We start from the raw sequence: 13686 nt of genomic DNA on the forward strand, positions 1-13686 counted from the left end.
TTAATAATCTCTCAGATTGAGAAAAATTAATAGCTCAAGGAAATAGCACACCACTGCACTTCAGTGGTTTAGCAATCAGGGGATCAGAGAACAAATTAAGGAATTTTGAGGAAGAGTAGTTTCTATACATTTATAAGGGCCCCATGAATGCTGGTTTCAGCTTGAGCATTAAGCCATAGAAAATGTAAAAGAATATTTTCCATATTCATCTTTTCAGAAAATATTTGGTTTTATTTTTAACTTTTTAATACATGTTCCTGAGCTTTACAAAAGCTTACTGGCACTATTGAAGGAATTTCCCTGTTCTTGGTTCTAACACTGAAGTTATTTTAGGTATTTCCATCACTGATGGTGATTTATATCACTGCTCTTAAGAAAAAACTGGAAGATTTTTGAGAACTGATTCTCTTTGTAGATTGTTTATTTTACTCATCTGCCACATTAAATTTTCAAAGACCAGGACTCATTTTTGCAACGCCACACAGCTACAGTGAAGTAGCAAATTAGGTCAGCAGCTGTCTTAAAAAACAGATGTCTGTAAATACCATCAACTCAACTACTGAGTCAAATTTAGACTGTCAGTTGAAAATTAAAATTGACAGCAATTATATTTTATAGAAGCTGGGTAAATTAGTGCCAGTCATCAGACAAAAGGCTGACTATTAGTTGATGATTTCTCTTTTCAGATCAACATTGTCCAAACAACAGTCCCATCCCCATATGAGAACAACTGCCAGCTAGTCAAATTAATTTCCCGCACAAATAGAGGGAAGCTGTAGATAACTTCCACTTTCAATGACAAATCCAGAAATGGACTTGGTACTCTGGCTTCAAGTTATAAGTCTTAAACATCTGGAAGTTACTTTAATTGTTCTGTAACCTCCCTGTTTTATTATGGGAACCATCTAAGATTAAAACGTTTAGGCTCATTGAACACATTAGAGAAAACTGAAAAACATTAACATGAATAGTTGGGTATCTTAAATTAACTGATCTCATAAATTCATATCAATGCTAATAAAATCAAGAACAAAATGGAAGCAGTACTGGTACTGCTAACAACTTTCCAAGAGGGAATGGTATTAACAACAACTTGCCCAAGAAGAGACAAGAATTGCTCATTTTTTTTTTTCAAAATTATTTACTGGTCTTGAAGGTTTTAAAAAAACAGAACCATAGTTTTAGAGAGGAAGACTAATTTTACAACATAAATACTAATCTAAGGACACTTTGCCATGAAAGCAGTGAATCAAAGCACCAAAAATTGCTCACTGTAAGTGAAATAATCCCTGACATTAGGACCTGGCTTTAAATCATCATCTGATTATCAGGTATAACTCAGGAGATGCTGCTATAAATCTGCTGTTGGTCTCATCTCACTGCTACTCCAGCACAGTCAGTTCAATTTCAGCAGCTGACAAAAATATTGTCACTGAATTGCATATGAATAGTGTAGAGAAGCACCCAAGAAGTAAAACCCTCCTTGTTATCAAAACACATAGTCATTTCCAATATATGTTTTAAACAAACTTCCTAAAGGAATAGTGAATTTAGAACCATAAGCATAAACATTTTATGATACTATCTTCTACTTAATTTCTAAAGAGTAAAGGTTTTATAAGATTCAGCCTTGACAGATATGAATGAATTCATAATACCTTTTCAATAAGCAGAATGTGTTTCCCTAGCATGCACCACTATGTCTGATCATTAGCTGTATCAATTTAATCAAACTTCAGTTTTGGTTCAAGCTACTGTATAACATGAAGTTTAATTTTAACCAAGACTTAAGCAGAAAAAGAACGTAAAAGAATCTTCTAAAATTGACAATAGCAAGTTAGACACATGCAAACAAAGATAATTTGTTAATAAGCTTGAAGTAATGAGAAATGTACTACATGATTATGTTATGTTTTATCAAAATTAGCAAGGAAATGCAGAAAACTTATCTCCCATTCTCTCTGTTCTTTTCAACACTTAAGGAAAATATTTAGTCAGCATTTCACTTATGATGCTACTTCAAAGACTCACAAAGCATGCTGAAACAGTAACACACACAGGAAGACCAGATTTCATACCATGTGTCCCTGAGCTCGAGCTTTGTTTTCCATGGCTTCTCTCTTTCGTTGCCAGAATTCTTCAACTTGCTTTGCTCTATCTGCAGCTATCCATCCTTTTTGCCTGAGTAATTTCAACACAGCAAGATGAAAGTCTCTGAAATATGACACTGTAAACACACCACCCCCACTGTCCTCCCCCCCGCACTTATTCTAACTAGAACACGCAGGGGAAAAAAGTAACTTTATATGAATAAGACATCTTCAAAAAATGCCTTTCATCAGTCAAAATACAAGCCACACTTGCACAAAATGGAGGAAAATAGGCTTACTAAAAGTGAGAAGAACTACTAAAAAAATAAATCCAAACCACTGTATTGTTGTCCTTCCAGATCCTTGTCATTGAAAGAAGAATGAATGTCAAAACACAGTCTTGGTATGATTGTTTCTGGAAGCGTCTCCGCTTGTTTCATTACTGTTATGATTTGTGAAAAATAAGATTCCTTCAAGATTTCCCTTCAGAGATGAGCAAGAACTCATCACACGAGCCAATCAGTAAGGTCAATACTGTGACAGCCCTTCAATTCTGTCCTATAATTGCAGTAAGAGTTTCTGCCACTTAGGGAATTACTACAGTGCTCAGTGTTCTCGCAATTCCTTTTAGAGAATCTTGGGGGACATTTTTTGTTTGTTTTCAAAGGGTCCATGAAGGAATTTTCCTACCCTAGAATTAGCCATAACAAGATGATTGTTTTTTAACAAGTTTCACCCCAGGTCAGGGACCTGCTTGGGAAGACATTTAGTTTACCATAACTGAGCATCCTGCAACTGAGTACATTTATAGTATCATAGAGAAACCAGATTCTGACAAATTCAGTAGAAGTAGACCCAGAGAAGTTAAGTACTAAAATAAAACCAAAACACTGAGAAATGGTTTAAGATATTCTACAACTGGTAGAATGATGAGGCCTTTCCAAGGTTCCCTGAACCTCCTTTAACTGAGGACAATTGGGGGTTTGGCAACAGTCAGGAAGAAACTGGAATATGCTGACAGCAATAACCCATTAGACTGAGGCACTTAAAGAAAGAATCCTTTTGAAATACAGGAAGCTCTAGTAATTCATAAATAATTATCACACTAATTAAAATACTCTCATTTTATTATTTTGACCCTTCACCCCTCAATCAAAAAGGAAATGAATTTTTTTCCAGATGCTACAATTCATTATAAGGAAGGCAGAGATAAAACCAGTTTGATACAATAAAACAAACACTGCTCTAAAAAGGCAAGACAATCCACACATTTCTTTGGTAAAGAAACAAACATTTCTCAATCCTTGTGTACACATACGTGATTCACCAAAAGATTTTTACTCTATGTTTTAATTACATATGAACTCAATTGGTGGATATGAAATCTGAGCAAAGCCCTGTCATGCAGCTGAAGTCTGTCACACATCATGAACCTTACAGTGTTGGAGGAGAGGTCTTTCCAAAACCACCCAAGACAGTCCTATTTGTCTCAAACCAAATTCACAGGAACGTCTTATCTCAAAATTTTAAAAAATGGTTTTTCTTACTCCAAAGATGAGCAACTAATTTTCCTAAAACATTTCAACTTCACTTCTGCCTGAGACAATTTTTGAAGACTGTTGACACTGAATATATTTAACTTTACAAAAGTGGTAGTACAATGAAAGACTTCAACTTGAAGATTTCTCAGCTTCTTCAATATGTGCCCTAAATTGACTATCTTTAACAAAGTTCTTGCTATTTAAATTCTTTCTTTGAGTGGAACATCATGATCACTTGCCTTCAGCAGGAAGAATTAAGTCCAGGATGGAAATACAGCTAGGCTGGCTATGGTAATAAAGTTGCTTCTAGGTAACATACAAATACTTAACACATTTAAGATGCTAAGAAACAGAACCTAAATTTACAGCTAACAGAAATCCAGTCTATAAAGAGAAAAAAACCCAAATCTCTACCTATTTTGAAACTTCTGGGACAGTGTTTTCATTGAGTGCTTCCAAATTCATGTATTTGAGAAATGCTGAATTGTTTTCTCTTCCCAGTCTGTGTTACTTATTATTTCCAGCACTCTGCTATAGTTTCTCTCCATTTTAAAGCATTTAAAACAGTGTATCCAGGTACAGACAAATATAATCTAATATTTTCAAATGGATGAGTCAAACTGCTTCCTAATCTAGGCAAGAGTTGGGGACTGTGTGCTTTGTGCAAAACACTGAGAAAAAATAGAGGAGGAAATACATTTAACTACTGCAGGCAAAAGATGCCTTCCAGTACTGGGTTGTACCAGGTAGAATTTTAATTATCTCACAACAGTCCAACCTACTATAGGGAATATAAAATATACCTCAGACCTTTCAGAAATGTAATATCAATGTTAAGCACGATGTTATTGCTGCAAATTTTAAAATAGCAAAAAACCTATAATTGCAAATACATATTATATTAGAACATAAAATTGAATTAATTTAGTTTACAAGAATAAATGGTTTCTTTGGCCACTTCCTTTTTCTCACATTAACTTATTTTATTTCTTCCTTCATGGAACACATGATTGGCTCTGCAGAAGTTTAAATAATAAAGGAGAAAATCTGTGCCTCTAGGAAAGTCAGTTAGTAATGTTCACAGTACTAAACTTCCAAGAAAATGCTATTTTCCCATTTCCTAGTCACAGCTGCAGACAGAGTTCCTTGGGCAATATTATGAGATCTAAAGGAGAGCAAATAATTTTTGAAGAAGCTATTTGAAAGAGTGAAAACATTAAAAAGAAAATCAGTACTTGCTTACAATCTTTTTATATATAAAAATATCCTATTTACAGTAATTAGACTCAGGTCTTCTAATTCACTATTTGAATACCAAATTAGAGGTTGTACACCATTACAACACCTGGCATTCACATCGCAATGAAGAAAGCTCCTAGAAGTTTTCCACCAAGAATTCTGGGATCAATCTAGATGCTTTGCAATACTACAGACACTTCGGTGCAGAGAAGGCAGGAAAAATAAGATGATGGGAGAAAGAAGCATCTTGTCAGGTAACACAAAAAGTCAAACCATGAACAAAGCAAAGGAGGAGGCTTATGTTGTTATCTGCAACCACATGAAGCCACCAATTTTGTCTGAAATCTACTTTAGGTACAATTGCTTAGTAAACTATTTTTTCCATTATTGGAAAAGCCAAGATCTCCATTGGCTCTAAAAGAATTGTGCTCTGTGAGGGTCTAACACACAAACAGACAGCACAATACCAATGAATAGGAGTGATTCTGAGACATGCTCAACTACTAAATGAAACCAGACACAGAACAAGAATCTAACATGGAGGGACAGATTCACAGATTATCATAGTCCAACCTGTTTGCATTGGCTTGTTTAGACACCTCCTTCAATCTTTTCACTTTTTTCCTAACTGCACCAACATCGGGTAAATGGTGATGACCTGCAGGTCCCTTAGGAACTCCTGGACGTGTTCCAGGTGGAATTCCTCTGTAGATAAATATGTACAGTAACTTTCATTACTTTCATCTAAAGCAGAACACATGTAGTTTCTAATGGAAGGTAGCCATACCTTTCAACAACTCCTCGGTCTTGTAGCTTAGCCCTCAACTTGGCTTCCCTCTCTTCAGCTATTCGGAAGACATTTTCCCTTTGCTGTTGCATCTGGTCAAAAATAGCATGATAGTGTTCATAGCGTCCTCTGGAAGACACAGGAAAAGGACCAACACCACCTCCACCGACATAATATGGTGCCTGGAAACCAAAAGGGGTAGGGTGGAAATCACAAATTCTGCTTTTAATAGGCTCTTCCAATTTTTACCTCTTCAGCAAAGTAATAATACTAACATATTCTGCAACAATTATAAATTGGTCCTAGTTTTATCCCTGGCGTGCTCCTATTTTAACAAATTACAAGACAGATAATTTTTATTTTTTTTTTATTAGGAGTCCAGAATAAAACACCACTTTAGCTTCCTTTAAAAATAGTACAGTTATCCATGAGTCATCTCTCACACAGTTTGGAAGTCACTGAAAATGACTGTTGAAGTGTAAACAGGGATAGGTAATATTACATGGCCAAAATCAAATTTTTAGCAAAAAAAAGGGATACATTCCAACTGAAGTAGTTAACAAGTGACTTAGAGCCAAACACACATTCTTTTTCATGAAGCTGGAAACAGTTGAGCACAGTTTTAAGTTTGCTGAATGGCACTATGTGCAGATTTATCTGAGAACCCCCTTTGCCACCCAGCCTATCACTTTATTTCCATCACTAGACTTGAGATGCTTCTCTACTAAAGCTCAGACCAGGAGAACACCTACCACAAGGCACTGCTCTGTGCAAATTATACCTGACATTCTCAAAGCATTAGAATTCCTGAAGAAATTTCAAGTGAAAATAATGAAAAAAATAATGTTTCAAGCAGCTGTGTACAGTAATAGCCAAGGATGGATGCAGAAAATGTGAAACTGGCAAAACAAGGTTAAGGTTGTCAGCACATGCATAAAAATGTTTCCTTTATGCCTGGGGGAAGCAGTCAAATAGCCCATGGTAGTAAATCTGTGGAATTTGTTTCACCTACAGTGTCAATCTACCTTCCAGAGTGGTCTGAAGTATTTAATATAAATTCAGAAGGTGAGTACAGTTTAAGACTGCCTGTTTAGAAGTTCTTGAAGAAACTGTATTTGACAATGGAATTTATCTCACATTCTGAGTTTCAGATGTTTACTGCTATCACTGGCTCCCCATAATCCAAATGAGAGTACTAAATCAAGGATTTACCTAGGCATTCAAACAAATATGCAGGTAGACTCTTGGTCTGAATAAAAATAACTATACAAGACTATGATTTCTACAAATAGAGGGAAAAGTCTTAACTTTAGACACTATTCAAGGTTTCATGCATCATTATTAGATTTCCAAAATCATTCAGTTTCCAAAATCTAAAGAAATTCTAGATAATAATCATCATTCTCCAGGCAAATGATATGAAGCAGGTGCTCTTCAACAGTCTAGAGAAAAGTTACAGCACCTGCTAGAACCACAAACCCAAAGCCAAACACTTGCCACGTCTTTCTCTACTTTTCCTCAGATACAGGTGCCAGCAATCAGACCAAAAATAAAAGAGGGCAGAATCATGCAGTGCATGACTGTTGTGCCTTTGTAAGAGGCTGTATGGCTTGTGTTATTGGAAAGCTTGAACAATGCTATTCAACGGCACTGTCAGGGAGTTGCTGGATATAGTCCTTGCATGCTGGAGAAAGGAAAAAGATAATTAAGTCAAGAATATTATAATAGTATATGGAAACCTGAAATGATGACAAACTAGCAGCCTGCAGTATGATTTGTACTCAACTATCCAATTTGAAGAAGGCATCTCAATGATTTTTCCACCTAACAAGATGTTTTACACCACTGACATTTGGTGAAAACAAACACACTCACTGGCCTCAGTTTCCCTAGATAACTGAGAACACAGCTAACAATGCATCTGGAGCTACAACAGAACAGCTCATATGTTCACAGTAAAACTCTGAGTTAGTCAGAAACACTGTGTTCAGGAACACACGCAGCTCTCGTCCAAATGTGAGGATGCATGCATACCATGTTGTATGGGAGCTTGTACTGGTGCCTGCCAGCTTGATCTTGAAGGAGAGGAGGACAACACAGGAAGCAAATTACATTTTTTCCTTTTATTTTTCCATTAGATCAGCACTTTGTAGTTTTTAAAGTCTGGTATGCTTAAGTTAGCGTTTATATTTAAGCTTCACTTGTAAGATGTGTGGCACACATCCAAAGGTGATATCTGTTTTGAAAGGAAATATTTAATAGGCAGCTACTGAAACCTGGTTGGTGTTTGTGTATTCCTCATTTTTGTACAGAGAATAGTAATAAAACCTCTATCCATTTTGACTTTATTTCCCAAAGCTTGCTACGAAAACCCTACTGAAGATGTTTATGCCCAGTATTTTCACCACAACAAATCCCTGTGTTTCAATCCACTTTCTATTTTCAGACAGACTTACCATCATACTACTTAAATTCCTACACTGGCTCTGTCTGATACCCAGACCCTTATAATCAACTAAATTGATGAGATTACTTTCAAGGAACGTTACGTTTCCACAAAACTATGACATGCCCAAATAGGGAAAAGGAAACAGTCATGGGAATCAGATTAAATTATGTACAAAGTGAATGGCTAAACAGCACACTGCATTAAAAATAATTAGATTTACTCAGAAATTTTTACCCCCCTCCTGAACACCTTATTGATATATAGAAACACTTACGTTGCTAAATTACAAGGAATGTTTAGAAACAAGTCTTTAATACTGGGAAAGAGGTTCATTACTATAATATGAAAACCTGTGAAAAAAAAATTTAAGAACAAACTTGAATGTGAAAGAAGCTGCTCATGCATACACTCAGCACAGGAAAAGTAGCAAAAAAGCGGGTGTAGAAATAAGAAAGTGGTGTATGAAAACCATTACTAGCAGAAAGAGAAGAGATTCAGAAATTTAGAAACATTTAAAATGAAAATTGCATGTAATCTCCAGAAAGCCAGGGAGGAGCTATTACAGTCTATCTCAAATTATCCACAGATTTATAATGGACAGCCTCAAGATTTGACCTCCAAGAGCAAATCCTTCTGAAAAGAGAAGACCATTTCATACAATCAAAGGTGGGGGGGAACACACTGCACCACATTTCTGCATCTGCTGCCAACCTTAACACCACTTCCACCTGAACCAAGCACATTCCTCCATCCTTGTTCCCTGGCTCTGTTTATTCGTTCCATCTGAAGGAGAAAACAATACAGGAAAACAAAATTCAAGGAACCACTAAGTAAAAATTGAACTTCACTCTTAACACATTTTAAACATATTTTACCCTTTCTTTTTCCAATCTTCTCATTTCATCTGCCTTCGGTAAACTGATCTGCAATGTGTAAGGATTAAACACGTTAAGGAACTGGGAAATGAAACTACTGCATGTTCTTACACACCACACCACACCACACCACAAGGTATTTCATGAAAATTTCTATGGGGGAATAAAGAAAAAGCTGAAGACTCTTGTCTACCTGCTCTCTCTGGCGTTTTTCCTTTTCAGGCAATTCTAACCTTTTCTTTTTTGAAGGTTCCTGAAAAATAAGCATATAATTTGGTATTTATTACTGAGCCATTACTCTGTCAAGTCTCTGTCAAGATGGGTTATTGATCCAATTGCTGTCCATAAAGATCAAAAAAAAAAAGAAATTGCTGCTATATAGTGTTTGGCAAAAAAGATGAGGAGGAAAGGTTTGAAAGTTGTATTTTGTCATTCTTTCTGTGGACTTGGCTTTTGCTCAGTTTGAAAACAGATGATTTCATGACACCCCAAATATTTTTGCTCCTTTTTTCTACTGGAACAATTTTCATCAATAGGGTTGGAAATGCCTGCATAAAAAGGTGAAACTTTGAATTAGACAGCATGATGCTAGAATGAGAGAAAAATTCTATCAGAAAACATATTCTTAAGTCACAACTGAGTGTGCACTAAATGGGGTTTAAAATACTTGAAATTCAGGAGGTTTGAAGTGAAAAGCACTGCTAGGATATAGGGGTACTTGTTCATCCTGTACTAAAAGGCAATGATTTTTAAATCTGTTTTGTCTTAATTTTTCTTCTCTGGTAGCATCACTCTTCATTACAATACTTTCTTTATAGAAACTCTTTGAGGGGGAGATTAAAATATTAAGATTCTCTTATTTGGAAGGTTATCCTGGGGATCTTTTGCTTGATACTTCACTTGGTTCCAACTCTAAGCAAGGTTCTTGTTACCTATGACAACACAGTTACCACTGAATACCTGTTAAAGAGGCAGCTATAGTTAACAAAATGAGCTGTTTATTCTTATATTCTCAAAAAAGCCATCATTACCCTTAAAGCATTTTTTTCTGACCATACTAGAACACACAGAGCTTCACAGCACTTTCCTTTGACAACATGCAATCCTGTCAAATGGATAATTTAAAATCAAGTATTGCAGACGTTGGAAACCTTTAGAGACTTGTAAGAATATAATGTTAATGAAATATTTCTAATTAAAGGAGACAATTGTTACGCGCTCCTCTGAAAAGCCAGCTAAGTGCTGCAAGCTCAGACTCAGAGAAGTAAATTTATATTGTAAGTTGTAGGCACTGTTTCTATCCTGCATCTTATGGGGTATCATCACTAGGTACAGCTCACAGAAAGACTGTCCTAAAATAGCATCACTGACTCCTTCCATGTGGGAAGAGGATATTTCCTCAGTCTCTCCCCTGCCACATTAAGTCTCAGGTAAGTTGGGTAAGTGTTGGCTGCTGAAACCCATGACAAAGACCCATAGATGGCTTTGCAACCAAGTCTTAAAACACATAAACCTTGTGATTTCATAAGGACACACAAAAAGTCTGCACTCTCCCTTTCTTGCTTTTTCAAACTGTGTCTCAAGAGCCAACAAGGCTTGTGTGATCAATGAGCTTCTCTCTAAACCTCTGATAACTGTTGAACTTCACAGATAATTTGTATCTCCAGGACAATTTTCTACCCACCAACAACTTCCACAGATGGATAGAGGTCTTAGTGCTATGTTCCCTGGAGTGTCATGGAAGAAGGGGAAAAAAACCCAAAACAACCAAAATAAATCCCACAACAACAACCATGTTACTTATTCAGAAGAAAATCTCAACTAGTTCTCTTGCTGAAGCAGCAGCCTCTTGGTTCTAGTTGTCTGGCATAGCTCAAAACTAGCTGCAGCAAAAACAACTCCTGACTATGCAGTAATTAACGGAATAAAGAGAGAAAATAAAAGTTTTATGTAATCAGGAATACAAATAAGACAACAGAAAGAAAGGTTAGAAGTACTCTATGACAGTATACAGAAAACTTTCTAATCGCCTCATGAAATTACATCTGGGTCACTTCTCTTTCAATTACACAGTTTCTCAGCCTAATAACACTTTGTAAAATGGCTAGAAAAAGTTTGCTTATTTAAAAAAAAAATTGAAATTATTTTGGAACAAAGAAAAAAGATGCAAAGGTTCCAGTGTCAATGATCTTGGTATACCTGACAGGCTTCCAATATTCCTATGAGTGGTTAACACCAACAAAGCAAATGAAAACACACGAATGTAATTCAGCCTTGGAATTAAAACCCAAGACTAAATAGGAGTTTAAAAAAATTATATTAAAACCAACTAAACAAACAATTAATAATGAAGCAAGCCAAGCATTTAAACTACTAGTACTACTTTCTCTGCAGGTTCATGAAGCATGTCCACATACCAAGACATTTTGAAAAGGAAGGCACAGTATTTAAATAAGATTTGAACAAAACAGCTCAATTTAACTAACTTAACTTGTTACCTGTCTAATTTTAGTCAATGGCTTCTTCTCACTAGGCTTTTTAGGTGCACCACAAGACTTCCTGATAGTTAAAGGCACTCCATATTTTGCAGCAGGTTTGGTAATTTTCTGAGCTGGTGCAACTGAAGTCAGTGTTGGTTCTTGAACTGGTCTTTGAGCTAAAAAGAAGAAAAACCCCACAATAAAAAACTCCTGGTTTTGAGCTACCCAGGCTGGCCAGTGTATGGTATTTCCCTTTCCCAAAGTCTTAGAAAGCAAAACTAGAGACAAACGGGTGAACCATGTGTCCGGGACCAAAGTTGTGTCTGAGGCCCTGCCATATTTGGTCTGCACTTGTGCACATCCACAAGACAATGAGGAAAACTTTCCTGTGTAACTGGTGGGAACTTGACCCTTGAAAGAGAAACAATGCATTGGTCCATCAGTGGGAACTTAATTTGTGAGACAGGAGTAATGCACAATGGAGCTGTTGTTAGCATGGAGGTGGGATCACGAGCCACTCTGGTGTAGCTGGAAAAATTCCACTCCTGAGGAGAAGCCTTGAGGTGTGGGTCTGGAGTGGAGGGGTGACAAGGACTGGATGCACACTGTGGATCCATGGGATGCCCTGAAGGTGCACTGCCTGCCTGCTCCCTGCATGAGCCCCATGCTCTCCCTGTCCTTTGCCTGCCCAGTGGCTTTGCAGGAACCAGGGGTTGGTATGTATTATTTGCTACTGCTAGCAATAAAGCAAACTCGCTCTGCACTCACATCTGGGTCTCAGGTTTGGTGTGCATGGGCATCCTCCTGAACCTGTAACAAATCACTAACACTTTACTCACATAAGCTGATGTATTAGCTTGTCTAAGTTTAATGTTTGATAAGAAATAGAAGAAAACAATTCCTGTGCTTTTACTTCTTAATCCTTCAAGCTGTATAACAGACACTTCACTCAGCTACCTTGCTTAACTGCACAGTGCTCATGTACACAGGGAAGAGGGCTCCTAATGGAATGCAGAGACAGGCCCTTCCCCACTAACAATGCTGAACTGAAACATGGAATGCTAATGTCACTCATAGAAGATGAGTTCTAAAAGAGCTTCAATGGCCTTCAGGGATATTGCTTTCCCCACAGAGTTCCTGAACACACACCAATATTGTGGGTTTGATTCTGGGTTAGGAGGGCTCTCTTACCACAGAACAGGAGGTCAGCAACACTAGCAAAAGATACCAAAGCCCTTGCCAGGGCATCAGATAATTACAGGGAAATAAAATACCTGGGAAGGAAATCTAGGGGAAAAAAAGGCAAACTAATGCAGTAAAATGAAGTAACACCATCTTGACAGAATTAATCTTTGTTAACACTAGCAGAAATTTTACTGAATTACACTGAAGCTTGGGCTTTATCTTGGAATCTCTAATGAAGCATCCCACATTTTTTTGGAAGAAATCATACTTCTCATTAGCCATTTTTCATTACCAAGGGATAAAAATAAGTCATACAATCATAGCATATGAATTAGTTCCATTATTTGCAGTCTACACTGTCTCCCTAAATTACAGACCCATAGCTTGTATTTGCATCATTTGTGTCCAACATATGTCCAGCTCCCTGGGGGAGGGGAGGAAATTCCTTCTTCTCTCTTTTTTTCTTGAAAATCCTACAGTCAGGTATGAGAGCACACAAAAAAACCCTAGTAAAAGAACAAAGCTACATAGACATCAACTTACCTGGTGAAGCATGTGGTCCAAACTTGTGGAAAATTTTGTGACTGAATTCTTCTGCAATAAGCTAAACAAGTGGAAGAATTAGTCAATAGTACTTGTGACCAAGGCTAGGAATAACTCATTTTCAGACAAGCGTACCATTAGCAGTAAGCATCTAACTAAGAGCATTTACTGTAAATTACACAAAAATAAATACTCAACTTTAAGCATTGGATCTAGTATTACTAGACTCTAGTATTACCAATATGGAGCTGGAGTATTTTCAAACATTTTTGGCATAATTACTCAAGTAATTTTAAAAAGCAATTTAGTCTGACTTCTGGGTGGCACATGTTATCTCATTTATGAACTAGCTAAGAATCTAGGAAAAAAGTTAATGTGAGCATCAATACAATTTTTATGCATAATTAATTTTAGATTTCTGAGTAGCTGCCAAAGTTCACCTCAATTTCTCATACAGCTAGTGTCAAAAAATAGTTCTTTAAAAATGCTTGCAGTTT

At 36.7% G+C, this 13686-nt stretch overlaps 1 protein-coding gene across 2 annotated transcripts in view; it reads right to left on the reverse strand.

Moving 5' to 3' along the window:
• NEK1 (NIMA related kinase 1) overlaps positions 1-13686 on the reverse strand; it is a 43930-nt gene that overhangs the window by 17742 nt on the left and 12502 nt on the right. Inside the window, exons 11-18 of one of the 2 annotated variants that reach the window (XM_059469829.1) lie at positions 13190-13250; positions 11480-11637; positions 9175-9234; positions 8982-9029; positions 8818-8889; positions 5658-5839; positions 5444-5575; positions 2079-2181 (exon numbers count right to left, since the gene is read on the reverse strand). In XM_059469829.1, coding sequence (XP_059325812.1) covers positions 2079-2181; positions 5444-5575; positions 5658-5839; positions 8818-8889; positions 8982-9029; positions 9175-9234; positions 11480-11637; positions 13190-13250 — 816 coding nt within the window. Of the gene's footprint in view, positions 1-2078; positions 2182-5443; positions 5576-5657; positions 5840-8380; positions 8457-8817; positions 8890-8981; positions 9030-9174; positions 9235-11479; positions 11638-13189; positions 13251-13686 lie in introns of those variants that run through there. The other variant, XM_059469828.1, reaches the window with a different exon arrangement.

This window comes from Ammospiza nelsoni, chromosome 4 (assembly GCF_027579445.1).
Source record: "Ammospiza nelsoni isolate bAmmNel1 chromosome 4, bAmmNel1.pri, whole genome shotgun sequence".
NCBI lineage: Eukaryota > Metazoa > Chordata > Aves > Passeriformes > Passerellidae > Ammospiza > Ammospiza nelsoni.